This window comes from Chelonoidis abingdonii, chromosome 11 (genome assembly GCF_003597395.2).
Source record: "Chelonoidis abingdonii isolate Lonesome George chromosome 11, CheloAbing_2.0, whole genome shotgun sequence".
In the NCBI taxonomy this organism is placed as follows: domain Eukaryota; kingdom Metazoa; phylum Chordata; order Testudines; family Testudinidae; genus Chelonoidis; species Chelonoidis abingdonii.
Genome location: NC_133779.1, coordinates 34,142,016 through 34,169,758, shown reverse-complemented (window position 1 = coordinate 34,169,758; position 27,743 = coordinate 34,142,016). Strand labels below are relative to the sequence as shown.

At 43.3% G+C, this 27,743-nt stretch overlaps 1 protein-coding gene across 1 annotated transcript; it reads left to right on the top strand.

The window, feature by feature from the left end:
* On the top strand, positions 1-26,220 carry ACSBG2 (acyl-CoA synthetase bubblegum family member 2). Its single transcript, XM_032786656.1, has 15 exons — positions 1-91; positions 451-568; positions 6,759-6,835; positions 7,370-7,608; positions 9,117-9,205; positions 10,068-10,188; positions 11,034-11,114; positions 11,966-12,115; positions 15,920-16,096; positions 16,992-17,173; positions 17,387-17,620; positions 19,408-19,625; positions 21,598-21,737; positions 22,840-23,086; positions 24,304-26,220. Exons 1-15 carry the CDS (start codon positions 1-3, stop codon positions 24,411-24,413), a joined length of 2,274 nt encoding a protein of 757 aa, XP_032642547.1. The 3' UTR covers positions 24,414-26,220.
* Positions 26,221-27,743: the final 1,523 nt, after the last annotated feature.

Here is a 27,743-nt window from a genome sequence, read left to right as displayed (position 1 = left end):
ATGTTACACTTTTGTGCTTATGCTGACACTGCAGAGAAGGACTTGACAAAAGCACAGACAATGCACTGTGTGACTCTAAACCATAACTCTGGTTAGGTTTTTTGGGGTTAAGATCTAAATTCAGTGTTTCTGGCTAAACAGTGTAGGATATAAATGGGAACCTTTTAATGAAGTGTTCAAAATTGTAAGCAGTTCAAATACTGTTCTTTTAAAAATGAATTGGGGGGGGTGGGAAATCTAACAACTCTTAAATCTCATAGAATATATTTTTATAGTGCCATCCTACTACTGGACCAGATAAAGGCTCTTTTATTTTATTTTTGCAAATACAAATACTGCTGCCTTCAGTGACAGTTGATTGAATTGGCTTATTCAGATAACAAAATGTTGACAAACTGGTTTCCTTAAAGCTGTTTTAAACTATCACTTTGTCACTTTAATCTTTTGCAGGAACAATGCTGTCTGAATCAGAAATGGGTACTGTATTGGCAGATGCAGCCTCTAACTTGAATGTTCCAGTGTCATGTGAGGTGTCTCCTAGTGATGTCATGGTGAACTCTGCATCCAGGTTCTCTTTTTTTTTTTTTTAAATTCTGCTTGGATTAATTCCCATCTGATTGACAACTATGATAGTTTCCACGATCTACATTAACATGGGCTTGTACTATAAAATCTAATGCTGTGAGGAAGTAAAAGCAGACTAGAACTTGCTTTACAGAGTGCAGTGACTAGCTTCTGAAATACACTATGCATTTGGAGCATGTTGAAAAAGCATTCTGTGCAGGCAGACTGAACGTCTCTTGTAACAGAGTGTACATTTAATGTTAACTCTGGCAGAATTTATATCTGTAGAAAGGCATTGGCCATTTGTGTCTAATACTTAGCATGTCTGTATTCAGAATGTTGCTATACTGTAAACAAATATCGGCTGTTTGCAGGGAAATGTCCAGGATGTAGGAAAGTACATCTTGTTTGTCTCTCATATGAGAGAAGTCAGGGGGATCTTGCTACACAGAGGTGGGAGCTGCATAGTGACTTCCCACTGAAGACCTGGACTTGGGTGAGGCTGCACCAAACCCTGACATGCTCAAGGACCCCGAAATGCCCCTGCCCCTCCAGGCTAGGTGTGGGCAGGCAGGCTTAGCAAGGCAGGATCCAAGAGTGGAGGGGCTTAATGCGGGAGCAGGGGGAAGATCCAGGTGTGGGTTGAGAGGGTTCTGTGTGGGGCAGTCTGGGTGTGGGTGGCTCAGTGGGGGATCAAGGTGTAGGGGTGGGGAGGAGGGGGGATTTGGGTGCATGAGCTTTTTGGGGCAGGGGTCTGGGTTCACTGGTGATGGGACTCTACAGGGGATCCAGGTGAAGGTGGGTGGGGATCAGTGGGGTAGGGATCTGGGTGCAGGTGGCTCAACTGGATGGTCCAGGTGCAGGGGGAATGGAGCTTATTGGGGGGTGAGGTTCAGCAGGAGGGTCTGGATGCATGGGGGTTGGGCAGATGGAGAAGCATTTCCCTGTACAGGGATCCCTTCCCTTGCAGCTGAGGAATGATGGGTGCAGGAAACAGGGGCAGTTTGCAGAGCTTCCTGCAGCTGGATGAGAAATCTTGGGGTGGCTGTGACCCAGCCCTGGATGCCATGCAGGGGAAGAGGAAGTCCTGTCCTCTCCAGCCCAGCCAGGACTAGCAGCTGAGCCAGGCACAGGGAAGGAGCCACCAGCCAGGTCTTCCCCAATCCAGTCTCCTGCCCCACAGTGATTTACATCTGACAGCTGCTCTGAAACATACTGCTGGGGAGGGTGACTAGATGAGACATGAAATATTGGGGGGGCCACCAGAGCCTAGGAAAAATTTGTGGGCTGAGCACCCACTAGCAGCTCACAGCACCAGCTCACCGCACCAGCTCACCTCCGCCTTCCTTGAGCAGGCTGCCGCATCCTATTTCTACCTTCTCCCTTCCAATGTTTGTGCTGCCATACAGCTGATTCATGCAAGCCTGGGAGGAATGTGGCATGCTTGGGGAAAGAAGTGGGGCCAGGGTGGGGATTTGGGGAGGGATCCAATGGGACAGGGTTGGGACTGAGTTTGGGAGGGAGGGCGTGAGCCCCCTCTGCCTGGGTGCCAGAGTACAAAATATTGGGACAGTTCATGTCCCAACCAAACATCAGTCAGGACGCAGGACAAACAGGCAAATATCAGGACAGTCCTGATAAAATCAGGATCTCTAGTAACCCTAGGGGAGGGTCACATGACCACTCTTATGGCTTCTCTTCTTCCTTGTCATTTTTCTGTGGTGGTTGAGGTGAGAACTCTATAGCTGGTCAGGTGAACCTATGGTCTGCTAGGACTCCCTGGCCCATAAAACCTTCCCTCATTTAGATGGCTTGGAACAAAGATTTGTGTATAGCTTTGAACCCTAGCCAATGGGGAAATGCCTTGCAAAAAATACTTTAATCTTCAGTTAAGACTGATTTAAGCAGAAGATTATATTTCATTCACACTTGCTCCTGCATAATTGTAGCATAAGGCCCTTGTCAAACCAACTGCTGCTGGAGAAGTTTGGATATTTTTTCCCAAAGGAGCCTTAGAATTAGGCTCCCAAATACAATGAAATTAGTGGGGTTTAGGTGCCAAACTCTCCAGAGACTCTGCCTAAAATCTTATTGCTTTATTTGAAGCACATGGAGAGAGCCTGAGATTTTCAGGCTCAATCAAAAGGAAACCTTGTGCTGTGATAGTGTGTATTTGTGTACTCCAGTGCCACAACCTGCTACAAAAACCACCCACATCTTGCTAGTGAATATCAAACCATGTTAAAAAGATGGTGGTACTTAGCCCTGTGATAGTTTCCCAAACTTCCTTCCATTAATAAGCAACCTCATTGTACTGCTAATAGAGTAAATTTTACTAGTTGCAAATACTGCAACAGTGCCCCTCCTGTTTTCTTAATGATGTGGCCTTACTGCTTGATCCATAAGATTCAGTAAGTATGACCAGTCTGGCTTTTCAGTGGTTCTGCATCCATTTAGCAGTATTAATATATCCTCTGCTAGCTTAGATCTACCAAATGCCCTAGCAAGTAGTGAGAAGTTTCTGCAACCTCTCATTTGCCTTCAGTTTTATGTACCTATCTGCCTGATTTTAAAGCAGTCCTTAGTCTTTCTTCCCTTCCCCCTTGCTTTGACTTCCTAAACTACTATAAAATGCACAGCCACTTCAGCAAAATGACTCTTCGTGACAGTTACCCATGCCAATCTGGCAATAGAAGTGCAAATTGATATGAAGTGTGCTTTATGCTGGCCCCACAGTTAAGACTCCATAGCTTGCAGAGCAAGCTAAAGGGACAGACTTGATTACTTCCTCCTTTCCTGGTTCTGGATTGCAAACATAGTGGTAGAAGCAAGCTTTGATTTATTGTGCACTATCAAAATAGCTACCTTAGACTTAATTCCAGCGGTTTGAAAGACTAGAATCTGTTTAAATCCTTCTATTTTGGTGGATCTTGGGAGAATAGCCTCCAAATACAGCAATTGTGCACCCACCCATGGAACTCTAGGGATGGGGACAAGAACTGAACTTTACTGATTGTCACTGGTTTTGAATGTACTAACTGTGAAATGTCAACACTTGTTTTTAACTGCCCTCCCCACTCCATCTGCTTGCCTGGCAATTAAAACAGTCACCTCTATACTATAATGAACAAGCTTGCTCATTTTTACAGTGTGATACACATACTGGCATTTGAGGTGCTATGGTTTTTCTCCAGAAAACTACATTTTAAGAACTGTTCAGTTTCTTTTCCAAAAGGGAATACTAGAATTTTGGGGTGGGGGGGGCAGAATTCTGACTGAATCAGGAACAGAAACATGCCTGGGACCAACATTGTCTCATACTAAAGCTAACAGCTAAAACTACAGACCTGCCTACAGGCAATCATGTGCCAGGACTCTTGTATGTCACAATGATCTGGCTACGATTTGCTATTTCTATAGCAACAGTTAGTGTCCTAGTGACCCTGCCTGCATGTAGGGCCAAAGTTGATACCTAGGGCTAGGGACAGCCTAGAATTCAGACATCAATGATGTCATAAGAACCTAGTGAATTTTAGAAGGCTGGCATTTGCTCAGAAAATTCTCTGGAAGTGGACATCAAGGGATACCCACACTTGAAAACTGTGGATCAGTACTTAACAGAACAAAAGGTGGGACTCTCCCCTTATCTGAATTCTCATGGAGATGTGATGGTTCAGTACTGACACGAAGTGCTCACCTGCCTATGAACCCACAGTGATATCAGAGTGACAGACTTTAGAAAAACAGGAAGGCAATTTGAGAAGGCAAGACTGAATATTCCCTTCTATCTGGGGCAGGGAGGGAATGACCTTTATTTAGATTACCTGGCAGTCATGGCTGACTAATATGAGTTAAGGTGACTGTATGAATGGCGTGTTGTAGAGTGCAGGGGAGCAAGCACCATCCATATGACTACTAGGAGAGCAGAACAGTTATACTTGTAGCTCAAGGGATCTCATTCTGGTGAGTGGTACATGGATCCCCAAAGGCCAGGCCAGACTTCAGCTTCCAGTTCAGTTATCTGGAAGGTGAGTTATGTGACTGCTGGCAGATTCTTCATTATGCCAAACATATCTGGCTAATGAGGGCAGAGAGATGAAGGTCTGATAAATAAACCTGTCTTGGAGAGGAAGAATACCAAGTCTCTCCATTCCTATCAGCAGCTACTAGGGTATAGTGGAGTTCACTTGCTCCCCATCTGCTACAAAAGTTGTCTTCCAGCAAGGTTGAAACTGGAGGAGAGATGCTGCCCAGCACCATGGTGGGATGACCCCTTAACCATTATGTTGATGACTCAATTAACTATAGTTAACTGAATGTTTTAGTAAGTCATAGACAGGTCATGGCTGGGGGTGTGGACTCTGGGGTGCAGCTGGTGATGAGAGGCTCAGGGCTGGGGCAGGGGGTTGAGGTACTGGGGGTGCAGGCTCTGGGGTAGGGGCAGGGATGAGGGGTTTAGGGTGCAGGCTGGGGGGAGGAATCTCTTCCCCACTGCAGCCCTGAGTGCCTGCATGGCATTTAATAGGCTGTTACATAGCTTAGAGGGAAGTTTAGCCTGTGACCTGTCCATGACTTGTACTATACCTGGACTAAATATGGGGGGGGTGTCACCACAGGTGCTGTTGGGGGAGTTAGCGGGGCTGGCAGGTTCTGTCCCTCCCATTGTTTCTAGCTCTGTGCTGCCAGCATCACAGCTCCCATTGGCTGAAAATTGTAGTCAGTGGGAGCAGCAGGGGCAGCACCTGTGGGCGGAGGCAGTGCACAGAGCTAGGAGCTGAGGGAGGAGGGGACATGTTGCCACTTCTGGGGTGCCCCCCTCAAGGTAAGTGCAGCCCAGAACCCTCACCCACTTCCACACTAAATCACCTGCTGCTGGGGCAGTCTCAGGTCACTGCCTGCCCCTCAGCAACAGCTGGTGTGAATGCCCCATGGGCTGCCTGAGGTTGGGCTGCTACAGAGGTCACGGCAAGTCATGATCAACTCACAGCCTAACTATATATAGTTTGCCTGACTCCCTCGAACTCTGATCATTGCCTCAAAGTTATGTCTAAGACTAAGTTGACCATAAAAATGGTGAAACACTAGGTGGCTATTTCGGCCACCTAACACAGGTATCAAACATTGTATGATTTGTGCAAAGCTACTTCCATGGATTTTTAGAAGAGGTGGAGATTTGTGTGTGTGAGGGGCAGGTGTATGTGTAATGTGCTAAAAAGCATCTGGAGATGCATGGTGGGCTAAGAGACCTCAAGACGCTATTGAGGCAAACAACTTAGTAGGAGTCAAAATTAACTTTTATGTGACTCAGAGGATCTATTGCATTCCATCTTATGGACCTGTGGGATATAAACATTCATGCTTCAAGAGAAAAGCCACCCATTAACTGATAAGTGTTTAGGAAACCTTCCCTTAATGGACTAATCAGACCAAAGGGGTTTCTTTCACCTTCCTTTGACACATCTGGCATCATGTGGTGGCTTCTGTTGACTATTGATGGCCTGAAGCATACTAGAGTTTGAAGAAAAAGCTGTGTTGGAGGCGCTGAAAATTTACCTACTTTGACTGCTGAATCCTTCTGAGGGAAGTTGAGGGCCTCTTAGGGACTTTCCTGAGAGAGTGCTGGGTGACCACTAATCTGAGTGGTAAGCAGGGAAAGCTGCTGGGGCCAAGTGTCCTGGATTGGCTCTCTGTAGTAGTGAGTAGGGAAGACCTGTTCCCTAGAAGGAGCAGAAAAGAGCTCCTCCACTTCTGGCATCTGCTTTTTTAAGTCCACAACTTAGGAAGTCCTTTTTTGTTGTTTTTCCAATTGTGCCAGTCTTCCTAGCTGCCAAGCTTATGAGTTCAGCCAGAGCTTGCCTGGAAATGCAAGTAATCAGTTCATGTCAGCATCAAAACAAGTTGTGTTCAAACTTGTGTTAACATACACTTTGGATTTAGATTGTAAACTTTTTGAGGCTTGGACTGTCTTGCTATGTTAGCCCCATATAGACTATCAGTAAAAGGAACAACAAACTTAAATCCAGAATATTGGGGACCAAGAATATAATAGGAAAATTCCCCTCCTGGTATCAAGGGATTGGCATAACTAAATTATGAAACTGAAAAGAATATCTGAGAACTGTGAGAATATGCTGTACACTTAGGTCAGTGTACTAAAATAACATCCAATACTTAGTACTTGCTATTGCTTGCAGAACTGAGAACCATAGAGCTGAAATAACTGAAGAGACTAACACTGAGGAATCTCAGCTAGATATGTTTAGATCCAAAGGTAAGCAAAAAGTTTATGATTATAACATTCCTATCAAATAAGTTGCTCTAAACTTTTTAAATTGTTGCCTTCCAAAATTGTATGCCATAAAACCAAAAAAACTTAACCTGTAGGATTGTCTCCTGAGAAACCATGCTGAATTTAGTTTGGGTTGCAGTGGTGGTGGTCCTCAGGGAGGGTAAATGTTACACTACACTGTGCCAGTGGATAAGCCCCTTGGGGCAGAGGGACTGAATGAGTTTGGCCTCCACAGGAGGATGCCAGCTGGTCCTGTGCTAGCACCCTCCTACTACTTTCACGTCCCTTCTAACAAGGAGTAGTGAGAGGGAGAGGTTTCAGGTTTCCCATTTCGTTCTTTTGCACACAGTTTGAATATAGTTAAGTTTCAGCAAAACTCCAGTCTCAAAATAGAATCTGACCTATCTGCCAACTTGCCCAAAGTACAAAATAAGTGACAATTCACATTGGCAGAAGGAAATCTAAATGCAAGGCATTACATTGACACCTTTTTATTTTTATTTTATTCAATACTAGCTTCATCCCCTGCCTCAGGCCTATGGACAACACGACGGGATGGAGAAGTTAAACTAAGGTTAGAACAACAGGGTATTGGTAGTGAGACACCAAAGACTGTTCATGAACTATTCCAGGAAGCTGTTAAAAAATATGGTGACTATTTTGCCCTCGCATCAAAGAAGGGTGACAAGTGGATAAAGCAAACTTATAAGCAATACTATGAGGAATGTCGGAAGGCAGCAAAAAGCTTTATTAAGGTATGTCTTGTAGAACTTTTATGGATATACATAACATTCCTCAAAGGAACTTAAACTTAAACTCCAAACCTGGCTTATTCTGTTATGTAACTTTTTTAGCTCTAAAAATGTGGGTTATTTCTAGACACATTTATTATTTAAATGTTTAATTTTCCTTCCCACCCACATTCAAGACAACCTTACAGAACTCTCAAACTTACCAGCCAAGCCTCGTTCTATTTGTGTGTACTCTGCTGCAATAACTAATGAGAACCAAGGATGTGATTGTTCTGGAGTGTAATCTTTCAAGTCTGGTTCCAAGAGGTCAGGCTACTCTTAGACTTCTCAGCAACTGGCAGGGGCTTCTCCTTGACAGTGCGTCACTATATGTGAGTGTCTCCTACTGTCCGTGAAACGTTTTGTCCATTTTATAAAAATCTCAAAACTAAGGAAATAACCCAACTGGAAAAAGTGACCTTTGTATAAGAGTGAAAAGTTGCTGCAAAACTTCCTGCTTGGCTTTTCACTAGCATAGAACATCTTGTGTGCCACCCTCTTGGAGGAACTCTGTGGCTGATTGGACCTCTAGTCCAGGTTTCACTCATGACTAGAGAGGATTTGTCAAACTAAAAATCACAAGCTTTCTGTTAGCCTATTGCTCAACTTAAAGAAGCTCTGAAATCCCAGACTCCTGCCCTTTTAAGTGTGTAATAAGAGTTCCTGCAGCAAAACCAGGAGGCTCTGATGTGACATCCTGGTCCAATCGAAGTCCATAGCAAACCAGCCCTGGGCTTCAATGGAGTCAGGAGGGCTGCCCTTGATGTTACTGATACTTGATACTTTTAATTTAAAATGTGACTAACCTTCAAAGTAACTATGTAAGATACTAAATGCAAGTGCCTCCTAATTTTGTTTCTGCCACTTTTTAAATTTGCTTAAGTCCAGAGAGGGAGCTGATATCTGTCTAGATTAAACTCAGGAGTTCTGATTCCTGATCCGGTCTTTAAACTATAATGTATTACTTCATGCCAATGAAGTGGTCTTATTGCATTTGCTGGGAGTCTGCATTTGCACTGTGTCAGCATTGAACAAAACACAATATCTTGAGACTAAATTTAAACAACTTGTGTGTTGGTTCTGTGCCAATCTTCAGGGAATTTCTTTAATGTGAGTCCTAAGGCCATGTCTATACTACCACTTTATGTTGGCAAAAACCATGTTGCTCATGAGTGTGAAAACACACTCAAGCAACCTACATGTCATTGGCAAAAATAGTGGTGTGCACAGGATTATGTTGGTGGGAGAAGCTTCTCCCACTGACATACATAGCTACCACCACTTGTTGAGGTGGTTTTATGTCGACAGGAGAGCTTTCTCCTGTCAGCATAGCATGGCTACACAAGTCCTCTTACAACGCACCAGTACAGCTGTGTCACTGTACACTTGCTAGTGTATATGGCTTAACTCATTTTAAGGCATTTAATTTTCCAAGAGAAATAAGTCCTATCCTATCTGATCTTTGTTTACAGTTGGGATTGGAGCGTTTCCATGGAGTGGGCATTTTGGGATTTAATTCTGCAGAGTGGTTTATTGCTGACATTGGAGCTATTCTTGCTGGGTAAGAAACCAATTTAGCTTGCACTGGCACTATAAAGACTCTTACACTTTCAGATGCCAATAGATGTTAAAAACATGATGATGAAACAATTGTTGATGTCAAAGCCTCTACTCCTTATTTGTGGCTAAATTTGTTTAGACTCTCTAGATTACACCTCTAATAACAAATGAACAAGCCAGACTAGAGGGATACATATATAGCTTGATTAGAGCAGGGGTTCTCAAGCTTTTTCTGAGCTCCCCCCCCCCACAACTTTTTTCGACAGATAAAAACCAGGGCCAATGTTAGGGGGTAGCAAGCAGGGCAACTGCCTGGGGCCCCACACCACAGGGGGCTCCACAAAGCTAAGTTGCTCAGGCTTTGGCTTCCACCCTGGATGGTGGGGCTCAGGGCCTCAGGCTTCAGCCCTATGCAGTTAAGATTCGGTTTTCTGCTCTGGACCCCAGCGAGTCTAATGCTTGGTGGACTCCCTGAAACCTGTTCGTGGCCCCTGGTTGAGAGCCACTAGATTAGAGGATGTTGTGCTTCCATAATGCTGAGCTGAAGCAATAATATGCTAGTCTGAAAGATTGTTTCATTGCACTTCATGTTGGGGAGGGAGGGGACTACTAGACCTGTAACTGAGCTGAGGTTCTGCAAAGAGAATCTAGTATATTGTGGCTCCTCGAAAAATACAAATTATAAATCTTCATTAATGTAATCTCAATTTCTAGAATTTAACACATAGGAGAGATCCTCCTTACAAAAAAGGAGTTTAGATTAATCTGTGTCTACATCCTGGAGCAGGGAAGGCTCTTCTGTAGAGAGGCCAACTTCTGAGGCTGAAATCCTTGACTAGTTACCCTCTAACTCTGATTTATAGTGGTTTTGCTGTTGGCATCTACACCACAAACTCTCCTGAAGCCTGCCAGTATGTAGCGGAGAACTGTGGTGCTAATATCCTGGTTGTGGAGAATCATAAACAGCTGGAGAAAATTCTAGAAGTAAGTATCTTTTTATAGAGTTAAGGGGTGGCAGTGGCATATGGAAAGCATTTGTCTGGGTTAGATAGTCAAGCAAGTATTTAAATTACATCCCTAGCCCTACAGTAGGGTGTGTGCCCTCTTCCCTTCCATCCCCAGCCCAGAAACAGGCATTTCTTGGTTTGCTAGAATAAATGAATGGGACTTGACAGTACAGCAGATGGCAGAACTCCCACTTCCCCTTGCAATTTCAGCTGCACCTGGTGTGCGTGTAGCACTCTAAAGGGATAAGGTGGAGTGTACACACTTACTAATGCTTGCAAGCCTTCCTGTGAGTGGGCAGGGAAACCAAACTGGGACTAGAGTGAAAAGATGATTGCAATGGTCAATATGAAGACTGAAATCAAACAATCCATCCTGGGCTGTTACTTTCCAGAGGTGGATGGGTGGGGGCTGGTAGCCAAAGCAACTTTGAAGGGCAATTGAAGTTAAAACACATGGTTTACATTCCTAGTCAAGGCTCTGAAACAGTCACAGAATACCACAAGCAAAAATCAAGCATCACTAAAAAATAGCATGATGCTTTCTGGAAATCAAGGTCTTCCTGTAAGACTTCAGTCTGGATAATTACTTCCTAACTACCTGAAGTTCCTCCGGTTCAAATAGTCTGAGAATCCTGTTGGATTCTCAATCATTAAGTAGCATTAATATTCTCCACTCCAAAGGTGGCTGCACTTTCAACTGTGGATGAAGCCGTAGTCTGAAGACAATAGCTTCATCAGAAAGTTCTGTTGCATATTTCAAGCTGAAAGGAAGTTGCAAGAAACACTAGATTACTCTGATACCTTGCTTGCTCTTTACTGCAGGTTCAGCACAAGCTCCCTCTTCTGAAAGCAATCATCCAGTACAATGGAGAGCTTAAGGAGAAGAGACCAAATCTCTACACTGTAAGTAATGTTACTTAACTAACATTTGAGGTGTTGCTTGCATACTAAATGCCTCTGAATAACTAGCTACATTTTGATGCTGCAAGTACACCTCTCAACACCCAGCTGTAGTGAGTAATATTGACTGTCCCACTGCCATCTCTCATGGCTCACCCATGGAGGGGCCCTACCCTGTTCATTAGGGAACAATTTGGAGTGGGGAAAGTTCTTGATCTTCTATTATGTTCTTTCATAAATCGCTTACACTTGTATGCAGTGGATGGAGGTGGGGGGGAAATACTACAAGATACGAATTCTCCACTCTCACAAGTAGTAACTTCACAACTGTGTAGCATGGATGTAATGACTACACAGAAGCCATGGAGAAGTAGGTCATTATCTCAATTCTCCTGGAGGGTCACCATTTCCAATAAAGCACAAAAATGGCTTTCCTGCAAGTGTTCCCAGTCTCATTTTTAAATAAGCCCTTAGACACAACACATTCAAGACTCAATGAAAACATCACTCCAGCCCAGGAAGCTCCCTTAAAATTACTCCCGCAAAACATGTCTCATGTGTCAGTAGAACAAAATCACAGTGCTCGGGCCACACCCATATTCCTCTCATGCACACCCTGCATCCACAGCTATATATACTACACTATTATAATTCAAGTGAATTCTTGATGGAAAGACCTCCATGGACTAAGTGAAGATATAATTAGATGTGTAAACCTATGACATCTCTCTGGAAAAACAGTTGTGGTCTTCACCAATTTAAATCCCTCCACCCCACCCCACACCTTCCAGACAGCTTAGTTGCGTATGTGAAAGAGTATAAAGCCTGACCAAGCTCTTTACTTTTGAATGTAGTGGAGTGAATTTATGAGCCTTGGCAGTGATGATCCAGATTCCCAGCTCGATAAGATCATTGAATCCCAGAAGCCTAACCAATGCTGTACACTGATATATACCTCAGGAACAACTGGACAGCCAAAGGGAGTTATGCTCAGTCATGATAATGTAAGTATTCTTGCCTCCAAGTAAAAGAACTGCTATTGGCTTTCAGATTTTTCTGGAATGCACTATTTTAAATAGTGTTGAGGTTGGAAGAATAGCCAAAATATTTTAACACTAGGACATAATTGAAACAAACACAAATTGACTTGGAAACAGTTTCTCTTTTCAAGACCACTTTTTTAGAGAAGATTTGTCAATTCATTTACTTCTGGTCAGAGTGAGGGGAATCTTGCTTATGTTGTCCCACAAGTATATGTCCAAAGCACCCATGGCTTGGGCAGAATAGATCTCTGGAAAGAAATATTAGGCATATTTTGTCCTCCAAATACAAAGAACCATTTGTCACATTAGTGACAGACTAACTCTTCCATAACCAGATCAGGACACTGAAACTGTTGCTGGGTTTCTTGTAGATTTAGTAGCACTAATGAACAGTAGGGCCCAATAGCTAGCAAATTACAAAGAAGAGACATTAAGAGCTGTGAGATCTAATGATCAGTGTACCCATTTTACAGAGCTTAACATTGGCCAACATTCATGGGCGGTGCTATTTTTAATGAAAAGATGAACCCTCACCTTCCATCAATGGGATGGCAGAGCCACTAACCTAGATACTCCTCTCAGTGGTGGCCTTTGCATAGAGGTGACAGAAATAATTTGGGATAACTTGTTTCCCTAATATAACTAGTGCTGTTCTACACAGCTTGTGTAGTTTGAGACTAGTCAACCAACAAAAAATCAAATTAGGAGCATCTCGTGAATCTGTTTGCAGATGCATATTCTGCAATCAATCAGGAAGTATGGTGGGGGGGAGGACTGGGGGGGGGAATTGGAATCATGTTTTGCTAAGGGGGGGATGGGAACAGGGATGCAGGCAAGGCTCTGGTGTCAGAGCTGGGAAGGAGGACACTAAGGAAGGAAACTGGAATCATACGTGCTGGAAGTTTACCCCCAATAAACATCTAATTGTTTGCACCTTTGGACTTTGGGTATTGCTGCTCTCTGGACCAGGAAAGTGAGAGGGTAAAGGAATAAGCACCCTAACATCTGTTTTGAGATTACACTGTGTTCAGCTGGTGAATCTCTTAAGATACCAAGAGAGCCTCTGAAAAGCACAGTGCTTGAACTCAAGGGCCACACCTAATGTGTGTGAGGAAGGATAAGTATGGGTCAGACCAAAACTGAGGCTTTCGCCTAACTTCAAAAGCATTGGACAGGCTTGCTTTGTGGTCATGACTGTCTTCTGTGAGTGCAAGTTCATACAGTTTGCTCCAGTCCCAGCTTTTGTACGCTTAAAGCTTAAGAAGGGTTTCAAAAAGCAATCTCCCAGACAGTGACTGTAGACTGAAAGTGGAATAGTATTGGCCACAGAGACAAAGGCAATTTGAGGACAAAGTGACTGATGTCATGGCAGCTCTAATCTCTGCTTTCTCTTTGGAAGTTGCTCCTGCATACACAAAGTGTCCTTGCCCAGTTCTCTTGATCAAAACCAATTCAGTATTGGGTCCAGGATGCTTTCTTAGTGCCTGAGCAGACCCAACAGTGAACATGAGAATTTCCAGACTAGTGGTCCATCTAGTCAATAGCCTGTCAAAGTGCAAGACTGCCCTGCTGTAAGCAATGATGGAAATAACTGCCCATAAGTGACACTCCTTCTCTGCTTCCTCAGAGTATAAATGGCACATACCTCTTCTCAGAGGTGACTGAAGGCAGTATAAGGGGGGAGGCCTACTACTGCCCTTCCAGTAGCAGGGGGCTGAACAGCTACTTGAAGCAGACCATAACACCAGATGGGGGGGCTCTAGTCACAATGACCCCAAATCTTTGAGTCATTGCTTCCTGGGATAATCAGCTGAACATGAACTCCCAGTGTGACACTGACCTGAAGGGCTAATGCAATCCTTGGATGCATAAATGGGAGAATGTTGAGTAAGACTAAAGGGGTTTAACTTATTTTTTTAAAATTGGTCATTGCTGTGACCATGGCTGGACTACTGTATCCACAATTCAAAAATAGGGATGGGATAGACTCAATGTGTGGGATCCACAAAACTACTCAAGTGCCTAAGTCCCAGTTTTGGCTCCAGTGTGATCCATACAACTCCTGCTGAATTCTGTAGGTGCTGAAACTCACTTGGTGCCTAAGCTTGTTCAGGGTAAAAGTTCCCTCAGCACCTATGTTTCATGCTCTGGACATGTGCATTGCTGCCTCCATCTAGGCATCTGAATACCTATTTCCTTGATTTTAGAGTCACTATCTAGACTGGGCTTAGGCAGGAAAGACCAGGCTCTGCATGCGGCTATAGTGGCTGAAAGCAGATCTTCTCGTAGGTGGCCTCCAAGCAAGCCCACTGGAGCAGCTCTCATTCAAAATCTCCTTGGAGGAAGGGGTAGTGGTGGTGCCCACTTTAGCTTTTAGCCCCAGTAGCTAGAGCACTCACCTGGATTATAGGAGATGCGGGTGCAATTCCCACCACTGAGCTAAGACATTCTGATGTGGGGCAGTCACTGGATGAGAGTGGGAATGACTGTGTAGTCCAGTGGTTAGGACACTCCCCTCCTGGGTCCAGTCACTCATTTACACAGTGGAACAGCTTCCTCAGGAGAAACTGAGGGAGCTCCACATCAAAATATCCCAGACCTCAGTGGCTAGAGCACACTTATGAGACCCCTGTTCACATGCTCCCTTCTCCCCCTCTGCCAAAGGGGGAATTGAAGCTGGAGCTCCTGTTTCCCAGGTGCATGCTCCAACCTCTGAGCTAGAAGCTGTTTGTAAGGTGAGCATCACCCCCTCCAGCCACTTTGTTAGAGTGGGGCAGAGTCTAACTCATTCTCATGAGACATGACTTTGGTGCCTAAGCTACCTAACTCCAGATGGACAGCTCCCATTCATGGACTGCTAAGCAGAGATAGGTGCCTATTGCAGAGGGGCAGGGGTTAGGACACACCCTCTGATAAGCATCTCCCATTGGCTGTCTTAGCAGGCTTCTCACCTAACATGGCTTTTGTGAAGGGCATTCTTAGTGCCTATCTCTCCCCATTTCTTATAGAGGAAGCTTAGGCCTAACTTGGCATTGTGGATATCTGTTTTCCTCTGACTTTCTAGATGCTGAACATCATGGTGCTTAACTTTTAGGCATTGCAACACCCGATTCCCTTCATGAATCCCCGACAAGGAGCACTATCTAGTTAGCCTCACAGAAGGTTAAGGGGTGACTTGGTCAGCCTACAAGTACCTATGGGGAACACACTTGATTTTTGTCTGCTAGACTGAAGAGACAAGTATAAGATCCAGTGTCTGGAAACTGAAGCTAGAGACACTCTTTTTTTTTTTTAAGAGGGCAATTAACCACTGAAACAATTTACCAAGAGTCCTACTAGATTCTTACTCAATGGCAACTAGTAAATTAAGATCAGCAGATCTTTTAGAAAAATATCTGTAGTTCAAAAAAATTATTTTGAGAGTTCTATGGCTTGTGTTACACAGGAGGTAACTTAGATGATCACAGTGGTCATTTCTGGCCTTGGAATCTAGTAATCTAACTGTTACCCACTTAACCTTAACTGATTGAGGGGAAATCAGAATGAGCCCTAACTGATTACATTAAACACAAGCTTCAAACTAGCCAAAGAGACCAGGAAAAGGGAGAAACTCAGTGAAGTGGTTAGTGGATTTAAAACGCACACAAAGCATACTTGTTTAGATACTCTGCAATTCACAACATTAAATGACATCAGTGTTGTGCCTTGCAAACTTGTTCAGAACCACTAGTGTGAATGGTAACCATGGGGTGCTTCTGTTTTCAGATAACTTGGACTTCACTATCAGCAGGGCGCTATGTAGGACTGACAGAAGCTACAAAACAACAGGAGCTGGTGATCAGCTACCTTCCCCTCAGTCATATTGCTGCTCAAATGATTGATATTTGGTTGCCGATAACATTTGGTGCACAAGTTTTCTTTGCTCAACCAGATGCACTGAAGGTAAGGACTTAATTTAGATGTTTATAGACAGTAACAGGGCTGTATCTCAGTTTTTTAGCAGTTGTCACAAGAGGAAACCTAGGTTGTCCATGAACAAATTGACAAAATCCCAAGAAACTCAGATTACATTTACCCAAGTAATAGTAAATAACACTGTTTTTATAACTTAAAACAGACTCTTAAACTTGACACACTAGCAAGTAACTCTGACATCTGTTCACCTGTCTGCTTTATGGTACAAAGATGGACAAGGTGACCATGCACTCTGAATCTGTATGACTATATTAGGTCCTCAAATGTCATTCCAGGCACTCTATTCTGCAACTTCCCTTTCTAATAGAGTAGTGCAGTGGGTTTACTTGTCATACTCCAAAATCTCCCCAGGAGAAAATCTCTACCCTGTCATGTGAAGGGCCAGGTTTTTGCCCTTGATGGACAGTTGGCACATGTGCATCTGAAGTCAAAGGAAGGGGCATTAACATGCCCTGGCTGTTGAAAACCAGGGTTTGTGACTAGCACTCAGAAAGCAAACTCCTCCATGCTGCTAGCAATACAAAAAAGCAAGGTGGCTAGTATGAATATTTCAGGGCTAGACTAACTGCTGAGCACAAGAGGCTGGTTTCTGGGGGCACCTACCTTTTGACACTAATCTGGAGTCCATAGTGTAGTGGCATTATGGCATATTGTGAGTTGGAGTCCTGAAAGTTGAAATGGGTGCTGATTATGGGGTTGTGCCCCTTGAAGATGGGAGTGTACTCTAGAAACAGAGTACTCTACTCATTAATAATCAGTGACTCAATCCATCAGTGGCTTTTGGAAGGAAATCTAGGTGTCAACAAGAAACCATCTTCTGAATAAAAGTGGCTTTACACATCTAAAATTCTACTTCACTTAGGGCAGCTTGATAGACACCTTACGGGAGGTGAGACCAACAGCTTTTATGGGAGTTCCTCGTGTCTGGGAGAAAATACAAGAAAAAATGAAATCTGTGGGTGCAAAATCATCTGCTCTCAGAAGAAAAGTGGCAGCATGGGCTAAGGAAGTAGGATTACAAACTAACCTGAAACGGATGAATGGGTAAACTTTTTAAAAGCCATTTAAATGCAGTCTGTAGATCCTAACAGCATATTATGCTCTAATCTGATGGGATGCTAGCAAATGTAATATGCAGGATTATCTTTAATTTATGGTCTGTAGTAAAAAGTTAAGAGCGTCTTCTGAAACTAAAGTTTGGCTGTCTAGGATGACAAGATAGATTAACCTGAGCCTCTTTCAATTCTTCTCTTAAAGGGCTTCTGAACTCCCAGTGAACTTCCGTCTAGCCAGGCAGTTGGTGTATAAAAAAGTTCGGAAGGGTCTTGGACTGGATCGATGCACAAAGTGCTACACTGGGGCTGCCCCAATTACTAGAGAGACTCTAGAGTTTTTCTTGAGTCTTGACATTCCTGTGTACGAATTGTATGGCATGAGCGAGAGCTGTGGACCTCACACCATTTCTCTTCCAGATGCATTCAGAATCACTAGGTATGTATTCCTCATTGTGGAGAGGAACTCTTGCATAAAGAACTTGAGAGTTTCTGGTATGAGAGAAACTAATTATCTACAACTTGGATCACTGCTACCCTCTGCTGAGGCAAGCAGCTCCCCCCTTTCAGCCTGTACCAGCATCAGCTAGCCACCAGTAAGAGGGGACTGGGAGCAAGCTCTTAACTGTGAGGCTGAGGTACAGGAAAGGTGGAACTTGCCAGTGGCCTGTAGAACAGGAGCTCTGTCTTAAAGCCTAAATCATCCAGGCTCTCTAGATGGTACAAATGAGAAATGGAGGGACAGAGAAACTTGTAAAAGAGGAATTGTCACTTTATTTCTCATAACTTTTTGGCACACAATTCTTGATAAAATTACTGGATGTATTAAACTGTAAGAAAGATCATTGTGAATATATTAGTCTCTGAAATCTCAAGCCAGGGTATTTAGTGTGTTTTGGAATAAATACCTTAATTGTATTACAATTTTCTAAACTTCAGGGATTCTAGAACAATATTTTGAAAACCAAGGGAAGATCTGTGCTTAAAACACTGCAGTCTGGCTGCTGTGGCACTTCAGTGAAGACACTACCTCTGCCAATAGGAGGTCTTCTTCCATCAGTGTAGGTAGTCCACCTCCTCGAGAGGTGGTAGCTAGGTCAGCAGGAGAATTCTCCTGTCAACCTAGTGCTGTCTATGCTGGGGGCTAGGTCTGTTTAACTGAGTCACTCAGGGGGTCTGGATTTTTTCATATCCCTGAGCTGACACCCTTTAAAGTCAGAAGGGACCATTATGATCATCTAATCTGACCTCCTGCACAATGCAGGCTACAGAATCTCACCTACCTGCTCCTGTATCAACCCCCTGACCTATGTCTGAGTTACTGAAGTCCTCAGATCATGGTTTAAAGTCCTCAAGGTGCAGAGAATCCTCCAACAAGTGACCCATGTCCCACGCTGCAGAGGAAGGCAAAAAAAAAAACCCAGGGCTTCTGCCATTCTGCCCTGGAGGAATATTCCTTCCTGACCCCAAATATGGCAGTCCAGTTAAACTCTGAGCATGTGGGCAAGACTCACCAGCCAGACACCCCAGGAAAGAGTTCTCTGTAGTAACTCAGATCCCACCCCATCACAAGCGATTGGGCATATTTACCACTAGTAGTCAAAGACTAATTGCCAAAATTAGGGTATCCCATTATACCATCTTCTCCATAAACGTATCAAGCTTAGTCTTGAAGCCAGATATGTCTTTTGCCACCACTACTCCTCTTGGAAGGCTGTTCCAGAACTTCACACCCCTGATGGTTAGAAACCTTTGTCTTAATTTCAAGTCTAAACTTCCTGATGGCCAGTTTATAGCCATAGTTATAGTGACTTAATTTCCTAGTGTAAACCTGGCCTAAATATCTAGTACAGGGGTGGCCAAATTGCTGAAGCCCTGAGCTCTGGCAGGCACTTCCTGTGGGGGTGAAGCACCAAGCCCCAGCAGATACACGCAGCTCTCAAACTTCCGAAGATTATTGTATGTGGCTCAAAGCATCATAAGTTTGGCCACCCATGGTCTAGTGAGTACTAATCTGGTTAATATCTGATCCATTGTAGGTCTCATTACACTACACTGACAGGCAGCTTATAAACGAATTCCTTGCTGAAAGATGTGACGCCACAACCAGAGTATATGGCTCATGACCTTTTGTGCAAATGCTTACATTTAAGTGGTACTGATAGGAATTGTTAGATTCCTAGCTTTTTAGCATACTGAATCTTAAGGAGACTGTCCCTCTTTTAGCTGTGGAAAAGAGATTACAGGTTGCCGGACAATGATTTACAAGCCTGACAGCGATGGCAGTGGAGAGATCTGTTTCTCAGGAAGACACATCTTTATGGGCTATTTGAACATGGAAGATAAAACCAAAGAGGCAATTCATGAAGAAGGCTGGCTACATTCAGGTGATCTTGGCAAGCATGATAGGAATGGATTCCTTTACATCACTGGAAGAATTAAAGGTAATATCTCATCCTTAGTTTGAACTGTCTGGCTGCACCATCCTGTGCTATGAACTGTTTAAATCTTGCAAGATAAGCAGGCCTCTATCAAGGCTTGGTATCTACTAGGTGGCACAAACTCCTCCAGAGGTACTTATGACCTAGCATTGCATCAAGGTGATATGCTAACAGTGGTAGAGTATTCTAAATGTGGTGTGTGTGTAAAAAAAAAAAAAAAAAAAAAAAAAAATGCTGCAAAGCTAGAAAACAAATTGTAGAAGTCAAGACTTCAATAGGTGGGGGTTAAAGAGCCAGTGGCCTGCTCTGCAACACAATAGTTGTCTAAAACTGACTCTTGCTAGCTGTAGTCTGACTCGAGGGAATCTAGGCTGGCAAATAACTTTATTTCAACAGGCTATGGTAGCATTAGCTCTTACCATGTCATCCACCTTCACAGTCAGATGAGCCAGCTATTTGAATATAAAATTTTATTAAGGGAAGCAGTTCCTGGGAGTGGCCTGTATATATAACTCCTTGCTATGAAGGACACCTGATTAAATCAAGTTACTATAGGACACATGCAAAAGCAGATCAGTGATCTATTATCTAGTGTGCCCTCTTCAGAGAGACAAAGTTGATCCTTCCACCTTTTTTGTGCTGTCAGTAACACAAGCGTACTTTGGGTTTGTCCAGGGGGAGGGGGGGAGTTTTGCATTTTCCTTATGGGGATGGGAGGGAAATGCTGGCAGTAGAACATTATACTGCTAAAAATAGCATAGATGTGGAAGGCACTGCTTGGCCATATTGCGGTCATATAGGGTATCTCCCCTAGGGTTTGGGGGTGTATATACCCCACCCATCTAAGTCTCTCTTGCCTCATCTGTACAGCTATTTATACCCATGCTAGCATGGGTATGTGCTATCTGTACCCCCTACATGCTACTGTGAGGGAAGAACCAACTTTTTTTTTGGTCCCCTGCAGGCCCCTTATCCTTTTCCCAAAGGGTCTGAAACTGCCTAGTTCAGAGCCACTGTAGCAATGTCCCCCCCCTCATGTCTCACAGCTCCAGGGCATTTTAGACTGATGCTAATCTTCCGCCCCCGCCCCCCCAATACATATGGATGGTCTTGAGTACCAAACAGGCACTCCTCTGCATTGGCACAGACAGGGGAAGAATCTGCCTCTGGGTCCCCCTCCAGTTCTGATGCCTAGCTACCAGCACTAGAGTTCTGGTAAAGACTGGGTTAAATAGGGTCCCTCCCATGCCTGGGGTGTAGAAGTATGGCCCAAGACCCTTCCTTCAAGGGAAAGAGTGGTGAACAGTCAAGTACCAACAGCTTCATGGCTCCAAATGACCCCTACAGCAAGAGCTCAATCTCCATAATCTCAGATGGTGGATTCTCCCCAGGACCTGAGCACAAGGCCAAGGGAGGGGATGGGGAAGAGAACAATTAATGGTAGATGGGACTGAAAACTTTTGTTCTTTGCATGCAGACAAACAGCTAGTCTCTTTGCTTGTGGGGGGGAGCCTGGTTCCCCTCTGGGATTTCCTAATGTGCAGATCCAACTAGGATGGGGAGAATCTTCCCAAGTCAGGATGACAGTCGTCCCAGGGAATCTTGCAGTACTAAGCTGTTGAAAGGTTCACAGAAATAACTTGATACTCAAGGCCCCATGTACTACATACTAAACTGTACCTAAATTCTGCAGAGTCCTAGGTTCTCCAGTGCATGGTGAAACTCCCCTCTGCAGCAATTTCAAATCTGTCATTCACTGCTATATTTTAATAGCACAGTAGACCATGTATGTCTTTATTAAATTCCTTTTAGGGACACATTCTCTCATTTGTGGTTACAAGACAGAAATTGGCTAAGGTGCAAGTGCTGTCATCTTTGCACATGTCCATTTCTCTGAAACCTACACTTCACAAAGCACAACTGGAACTGCAGTGAAAGATCACATTTTTCACAGATATGCTTAACTGTCTTCTAGAGCTCATCATTACTGCTGGAGGGGAGAATATCCCTCCTGTTCCAATTGAAGATGCTGTAAAGGAGGCTGTTCCTATAATTAGTAATGCTATGGTAGTTGGCGACAAAGCAAAATTCCTTGCTATGCTTTTAACTCTGAAGGTATGGTTCGTTCTTTTATCTCCTGATAAGTAGCCAGAAAATAAGATGAGCTATCACCTTAGCCAGAATGGCTGGCTGCATTCTGGAAGTAGAGTTAAGAGGGCTTGTCATGGTCAAATGAGAGGTTTTGAAATCATATCAATACCTGCAAATAAGCATTTCACAAACTTAATCTGAGCATGTCCTGCTGTAACCTTACATTACAAGGACCTGACTTGAGTAGTACATGGGAGCAACTCTGACTTCATGTTTAGATTCTGTGGCTATAGTTTGGTTATGAAGAGGTGCAATTTCTCTCTGATACATATTCAGCAAAATAGAAGGGAGTTAAAGCTGAGGACATGGAAGCAGTAAGATGCAAGAAGGAAAATGTGGTGGTCTCCTAGATTTCCTCTCCCACCATAGCAGTAAAAAGCTGTAGCTTCTTTGTTTTAAATCTGATTTGCTTTGTTTCCCAGGTTGGTAATGACAAGCTCAACATCCTGCAAAATGCCAGTTTCAATTTTTTTTATTTTTTATTTTATTTTTTTTTTTTACACCAAGGAAGATTGAGCCCTAGATTTCCGGAGGCCAGTTCCCACTCCTCATAATAAGAGCTATTGGGTACAGAGCTGTTAAGAGGCCATGACAAAGCAGTATGGGAAGCCTGTGCTGCATTCTTGTGTATCAGTACTTCAGTGCTGCTTGCCTCTCCCAGATTCAATGACTTATTTTTCTAAGGCTAGAAATGCCCCCCAATAATTAAGTGGGGAAGAGCACGAACCACAACTGTAGCTATAACAAAATTAGTCATAGAAATTCTCTACCTGCTTCTAGAGCAGCCTAGGTGCTGAACAATTCTTTTGTTCTCAGCATGCTGAGATCTGAGGGGTTTCACTTGAACATAATCTCCTTCAACTACTAAGCTTCAGTGAATTGGTAAACTATTGCACCAAGGTGACGTGATTTTGGCTGTCTGCTTAGGATCAGCCAAGGTAATAGAAAATAACTTTTCTGGGTTAAATAACAATGTGACTGTAGAAAAGAACTACTTTTTTCTACAGTGTAGTTAATGTACAACTGTTGAACCAGTGAAATAATGTTCTGTCCTTCCTCTTAACAGTGCACTGTAAACGAAGAAACAGGGGAACCGCAGGATGACCTTACTCCAGAAGCCATAGCATACTGTCTCAAATTAGGCAGCAAAGCTACAAAAGTCTCAGACATTGTAGGTGGCAAAGACAAAGCTGTTGAGGCTGCTATCCAGAAGGGAATTGCATTGGTCAATGAGAAAGCAATCTCAAATGCACAGAAAGTACAGAAGTGGGTCCTTCTAGAAAAGGACTTCTCAATAGCTGGTGGAGAGTTAGGTAAGTGACCTGGCCTACTGCATATTGAAACAAATGCAGGACTCCTGATTTCAGACTAGGTGGTGGCACATCTCATTGCCCTGAAGTCCTGTGTGCTGTGATCTCTTGCATGTATTATGATACTAAAGGCAGTATTGAACTGCCCTGTGAGTGTACAGGGTGTGCTCCACTGTGTTGGACACTCACACAACTGGACTGCAGGAGCCTGTCAGCTGGGTAGGTAGACAATAGCCACTTTTGGCACTTTAAGTCTGACATGTAGTAACCAGAGGTTTCTGAGTGACAGGAATGAGGGGAGATGCTGTCTGTCTTGTAGGTGGAACTGGATGTGACTTTTAATCTTGGGGAGTGGGATGGATTGAATATTTCATTCCCAACACCCAGCAAGCCTTGCTGGTAACCACCTGCACTCTGGTATCATCCTGTTGTAACAACTTGTTGCTACATCTGCAGCAGCTGAACAAATAAGATTTTGGATACTAATGTCCAAGCTTCAAAGTGAACATCCTCCTCCTCTCCCCCCCTTCCCCGAGGCATGGAAATAACTTGCACTTCTTGGAGTTAATTATTTCTGGTACATGCTCCCACTTAGTAGTTTACCCTTTTGGACCTGAGGGGCACAAGTAGGTGGCCATTTGCATGGCTCCTTAATTCCACCATGTGAAGGGACCTGGTTAATGTCAATTGAATACTGTAACCTTCTTTTAATTAATGTGCCAGAGCCTCAACTCCTTCCCTGAGAATTGCAGTAAGCTGCCTCAGGCTGTCATGCACCTCCCCCTTTGTGGTGCCCACTCCAAGAATAATTCAATTCTTGTCCTGACAAATGACTGTGGTGGCTGGTAGGCTGGGGCCCAAGACCAGGCATTTGTTCACTTCAGCCCCTGGACGGTATAAATGGTGTGGGAAGACAGGGCTTAAGCCTTCTCTCCCTGGCTCTGAGACTGGCAGCTTTGCTGCTTTCTTCCACATGTACAGACTGCCCTGGGCAGCAGTTTGTTGTGCCTTCCACCCTGCATATGAAGTTGATGTCAAGTGATTGTCCTGTTCCAAGATGGGCATCCAACTTGGAAAGTCTCCCTTATTACTGTGGTTTCCCCAACTGCCCTTTGTGCACTCCCCTAGAATCACAAACAGCCTTGCTTCAAGAGGAAACTTTGGAATTGGCCTTATTGGGATAAATAAGTTAAAATACCACTACCACCCTCTTCTTACAGGTCCAACAATGAAACTGAAGAGGCCTGTTGTAGCAAAGATGTATAAAGAGCAAATAGACCAGCTGTACACTGATGTGGCAACCACATCAGCAAATCCGCTTTCAAAGTAACCTTGGAACACTGCGGGTCTCAAAATCCAGTTCTCCAACTCTTCTTCTGCTGTGTAAGTGTGCGTGCTGGCTCTTGCTTCAACTCCAAATGAAGGAATAAATGGGTCTCTGAAATAAACCAGGTTTAATATTGTAGCCCTGCAATCACTGAATATTTGTATACATTCCTGACTCTAGTTATTGGTGATACTGCACTAATGTCTCGTTTCTCTTTGGATGGACTTTTTCCTAATGTCCATGGTCATCTCAGTCAGTTGCCCACTGTATATGGGCAAACCATCTCAGCAAAAGTTAGTTAAAATATTTAAATAGTACTGTGGGTGGTGGTGTAGTCGTTGTGTTGTAAAAACCATGCTGTAACTTATTTTTCAACCAAAGTCTTTTTGTCTGAAAATGAATGTAAAACACAAGCAGGAACCTTTGGTTTCTTTATAGTGTTGCACTTGAGGGCTCGGGTACTTTTTTAATAGCAATGAAATTTGTAAGTAAATATACACAGCATATAAAGGTTTGTATGCATACTGCATAGAAATCACAGGTTTACTTGGTTCACTGTTTGTGTAATATGGGCTTAGATTTTTGGTTGGGATCTCATGAAGCCATAAACATGTTGAAACCATACTCTGCATGTGTTGTAAGAGGCATTCCAGCAAAGGGAGTCTGATAGAGCTGTCAAAATCCTGTCCCTTCTGACTTGTTCCTCAGTTGTCCTACAGTCATAATGTGTCTTGAACTTCTAGGTTTTTATGGTATAGTATGCTTGAGGGGGTTGAGGAAAAGGTCTTAATGACTTCTTTCAAGTACACTTTTAGGACTGTAATGGACTGAACTGTTTTAAAGGCTTCTCTTCTTTTGAAAAGAGAAGTTAATGCATGTATTAGAAAACTAGGAAATGCTCCAGTGACTGGTATTGTCTTTTCTGGCAAAAGGGTTAGTTAATTAGGGGGAGGTTCAGCTGGTGGTGTGTGTGTGTGGGGGGGGGGGGAATTATCTACATGGTGTCTAGAATTTCTAGAACCTCAAGCTGTCTTGCACTGTAGGCCCCTCTACTGAATTCATGGATGCTTATAGTAAACTACTGCAGAACCTATTCACATCGGGCAAGGTGCCCCTGAGCAGAAAGGCATATCAGTTTACTCTCTGCCTGGAGGAGTAAAGATAAACGATCACCCCCTCCTGTTAACAAGTTATGATACAGTAGTCCTGCAGGAATTTATCATTGTATGAAGGCTTAACTCCAACTAAGTTTCAGGGAGTTTAAATGTTTAAAGGTCTAATTTTTTTGAGGAACTTGTATTTATCTGATCATGAACACCACTATATGAACCATGTATGAGAGTCTGAAGTATTGGACAAAAGTGCAATCATTTTATTTACTTTTAAACTTGTACTGATGTCTCTCTTTAATTCATTACCTGTGTCAAGTGCCTGGAGTGGATATGTCAGGCAGAAGAATGTGTATGTATAAATTACAGTAAGGCATCTTCAGCAAACAAGGGTTAAATGGCTATTCTGACTTGTGGCTCAAGGGATGGCAGAGTTGTTTGCTATACATCAGGGTTTGTTGTTGTGCTAAACCTTTTATCTGCAAGATGGCTTGGGGTGGGGGCCCTAGGAAAGGAATTTAAAGCACTTATACAAGAATTCACAAATTGGAATTAGCAGTGAAGATTCCATATCTGTACATATCTTTGTAATTTGGATCTAGTGCATAGCACTTGTACCATTGACTGGTCTTCTGTAACTATGTTCTTCATGGGACAAATGTCTGAACTTTAAGGAATGCTTAATAAACATCTGAACTTCATTTGTCTCAAATAGTGTTTCAGTAACTTGCCACACTAAACACACAGGCTTCATTTAACTAAAATGTAAAACTATCTTGGACCAGCAAACTAGTGGTGAAGGGGAAGTTGAGTATCTAACTTGGTTCATAGGATAGTAAATGATGTAGAACAGAGCAAGTTCTCATAAAATCTGAGAAGTGAGGTGACTTACCCCCTAACTACACATCCTGTTTGGTTATAATGCTGACATTCTCCCAAGATTTTTTTTTTCCCTGAGTGACTCACAACCTTCACTGCCTCTAAAGTAGGGGGAGAATCTTTATTTTGTCAGGTTTTAGAACTTAAATGCAAGGACCAGTGCCCCTCCTGCATAGCTAATTCCTGCTTTAGGGAGGAGGAAGCCTAAAAGCAAGCAGTGGACAATGACTAGCCCAAACTAATGGGGCCCTATAGCTGACTAACTAGTAGAAGCAGAGCAAACTCAAAGCACTGGAGAATTGTTTAATGGACAACACATTGAATGTACCCACTTTCATCTAGCCCTGTGAACCCTTCAGTTAATACCATATTTGGCCACCTGTGTCAGTGACTTGGACTCAAACAGCCTCTTATGCTTGTGGTGTAGATGTTCAGGCTCTGGCTGCAGCTTGAGCTCTGCAACCTTCCTACCTCAGACTCCTAGAGCTAGCAAGCTTGGACTTCAGTTAAGGGACTGCTTAATTCCACTGTAGATGTTCACCTGGCAAGGTCAGCTGTGGGTCTTTAATTGCAGTGTAGAGAACAGAGCTGTTAATCTACCTAATTTACACACTCAATTGCAGCTGAGTTATGATCAATCACTTAGAATAATTTACATTTTCAAATTTTATTACAAGACAGAATGAGCACTTATATTTGTAATAAATATGAATATTTGCACTGTACACAATTCACCTCAAAAGTACTGTAGTACTTTCATATGGAGACTGCAACTTCCAAATGTAGATTCTTCCCCCCTGCCCTTTGGTTACATAACTGCACACAAACAATGTAGAACTTGAGCCTACATGTCCACTCAATCCTCCTCCTCCTTGTTCAGACAACCGCTAACACAAAGGTTTGTTTACATTTATAGGGGATACTGCTGACTGATCATTTACAATCTCACCTGAAAATGAGAACTGGTGTTTGCATGGCATTTACATGCCAGATATGCTGAACAGTTGTATGCCCCTTTGTGCTTCAGCCACCATTCCAGAGGATGTGTGTCTATGTGGTGCTGTGTGTGGTGCTTTTTTTTAAAAAAGCATTAAGTTTGACTGAACACATGGAGAATTGTCTCCTGTGTTTACACATTTCATGTTAAGTACGCTGCATAATGACCTAGCTCAGGTTTGTTTTAACACTTTTCACAGCACATTGGTACTTTTTTACATTTTGTCAAATGTGAGATTTCTAAGGGTAGATACAGCACTCAACCCAAGGCTTAAGAATCTGAAGTCCCTTGTAGATTTTGGAAGGCACAAAGTGTGGAGTATGATTTCAGATGTGTTAAAAGAACACC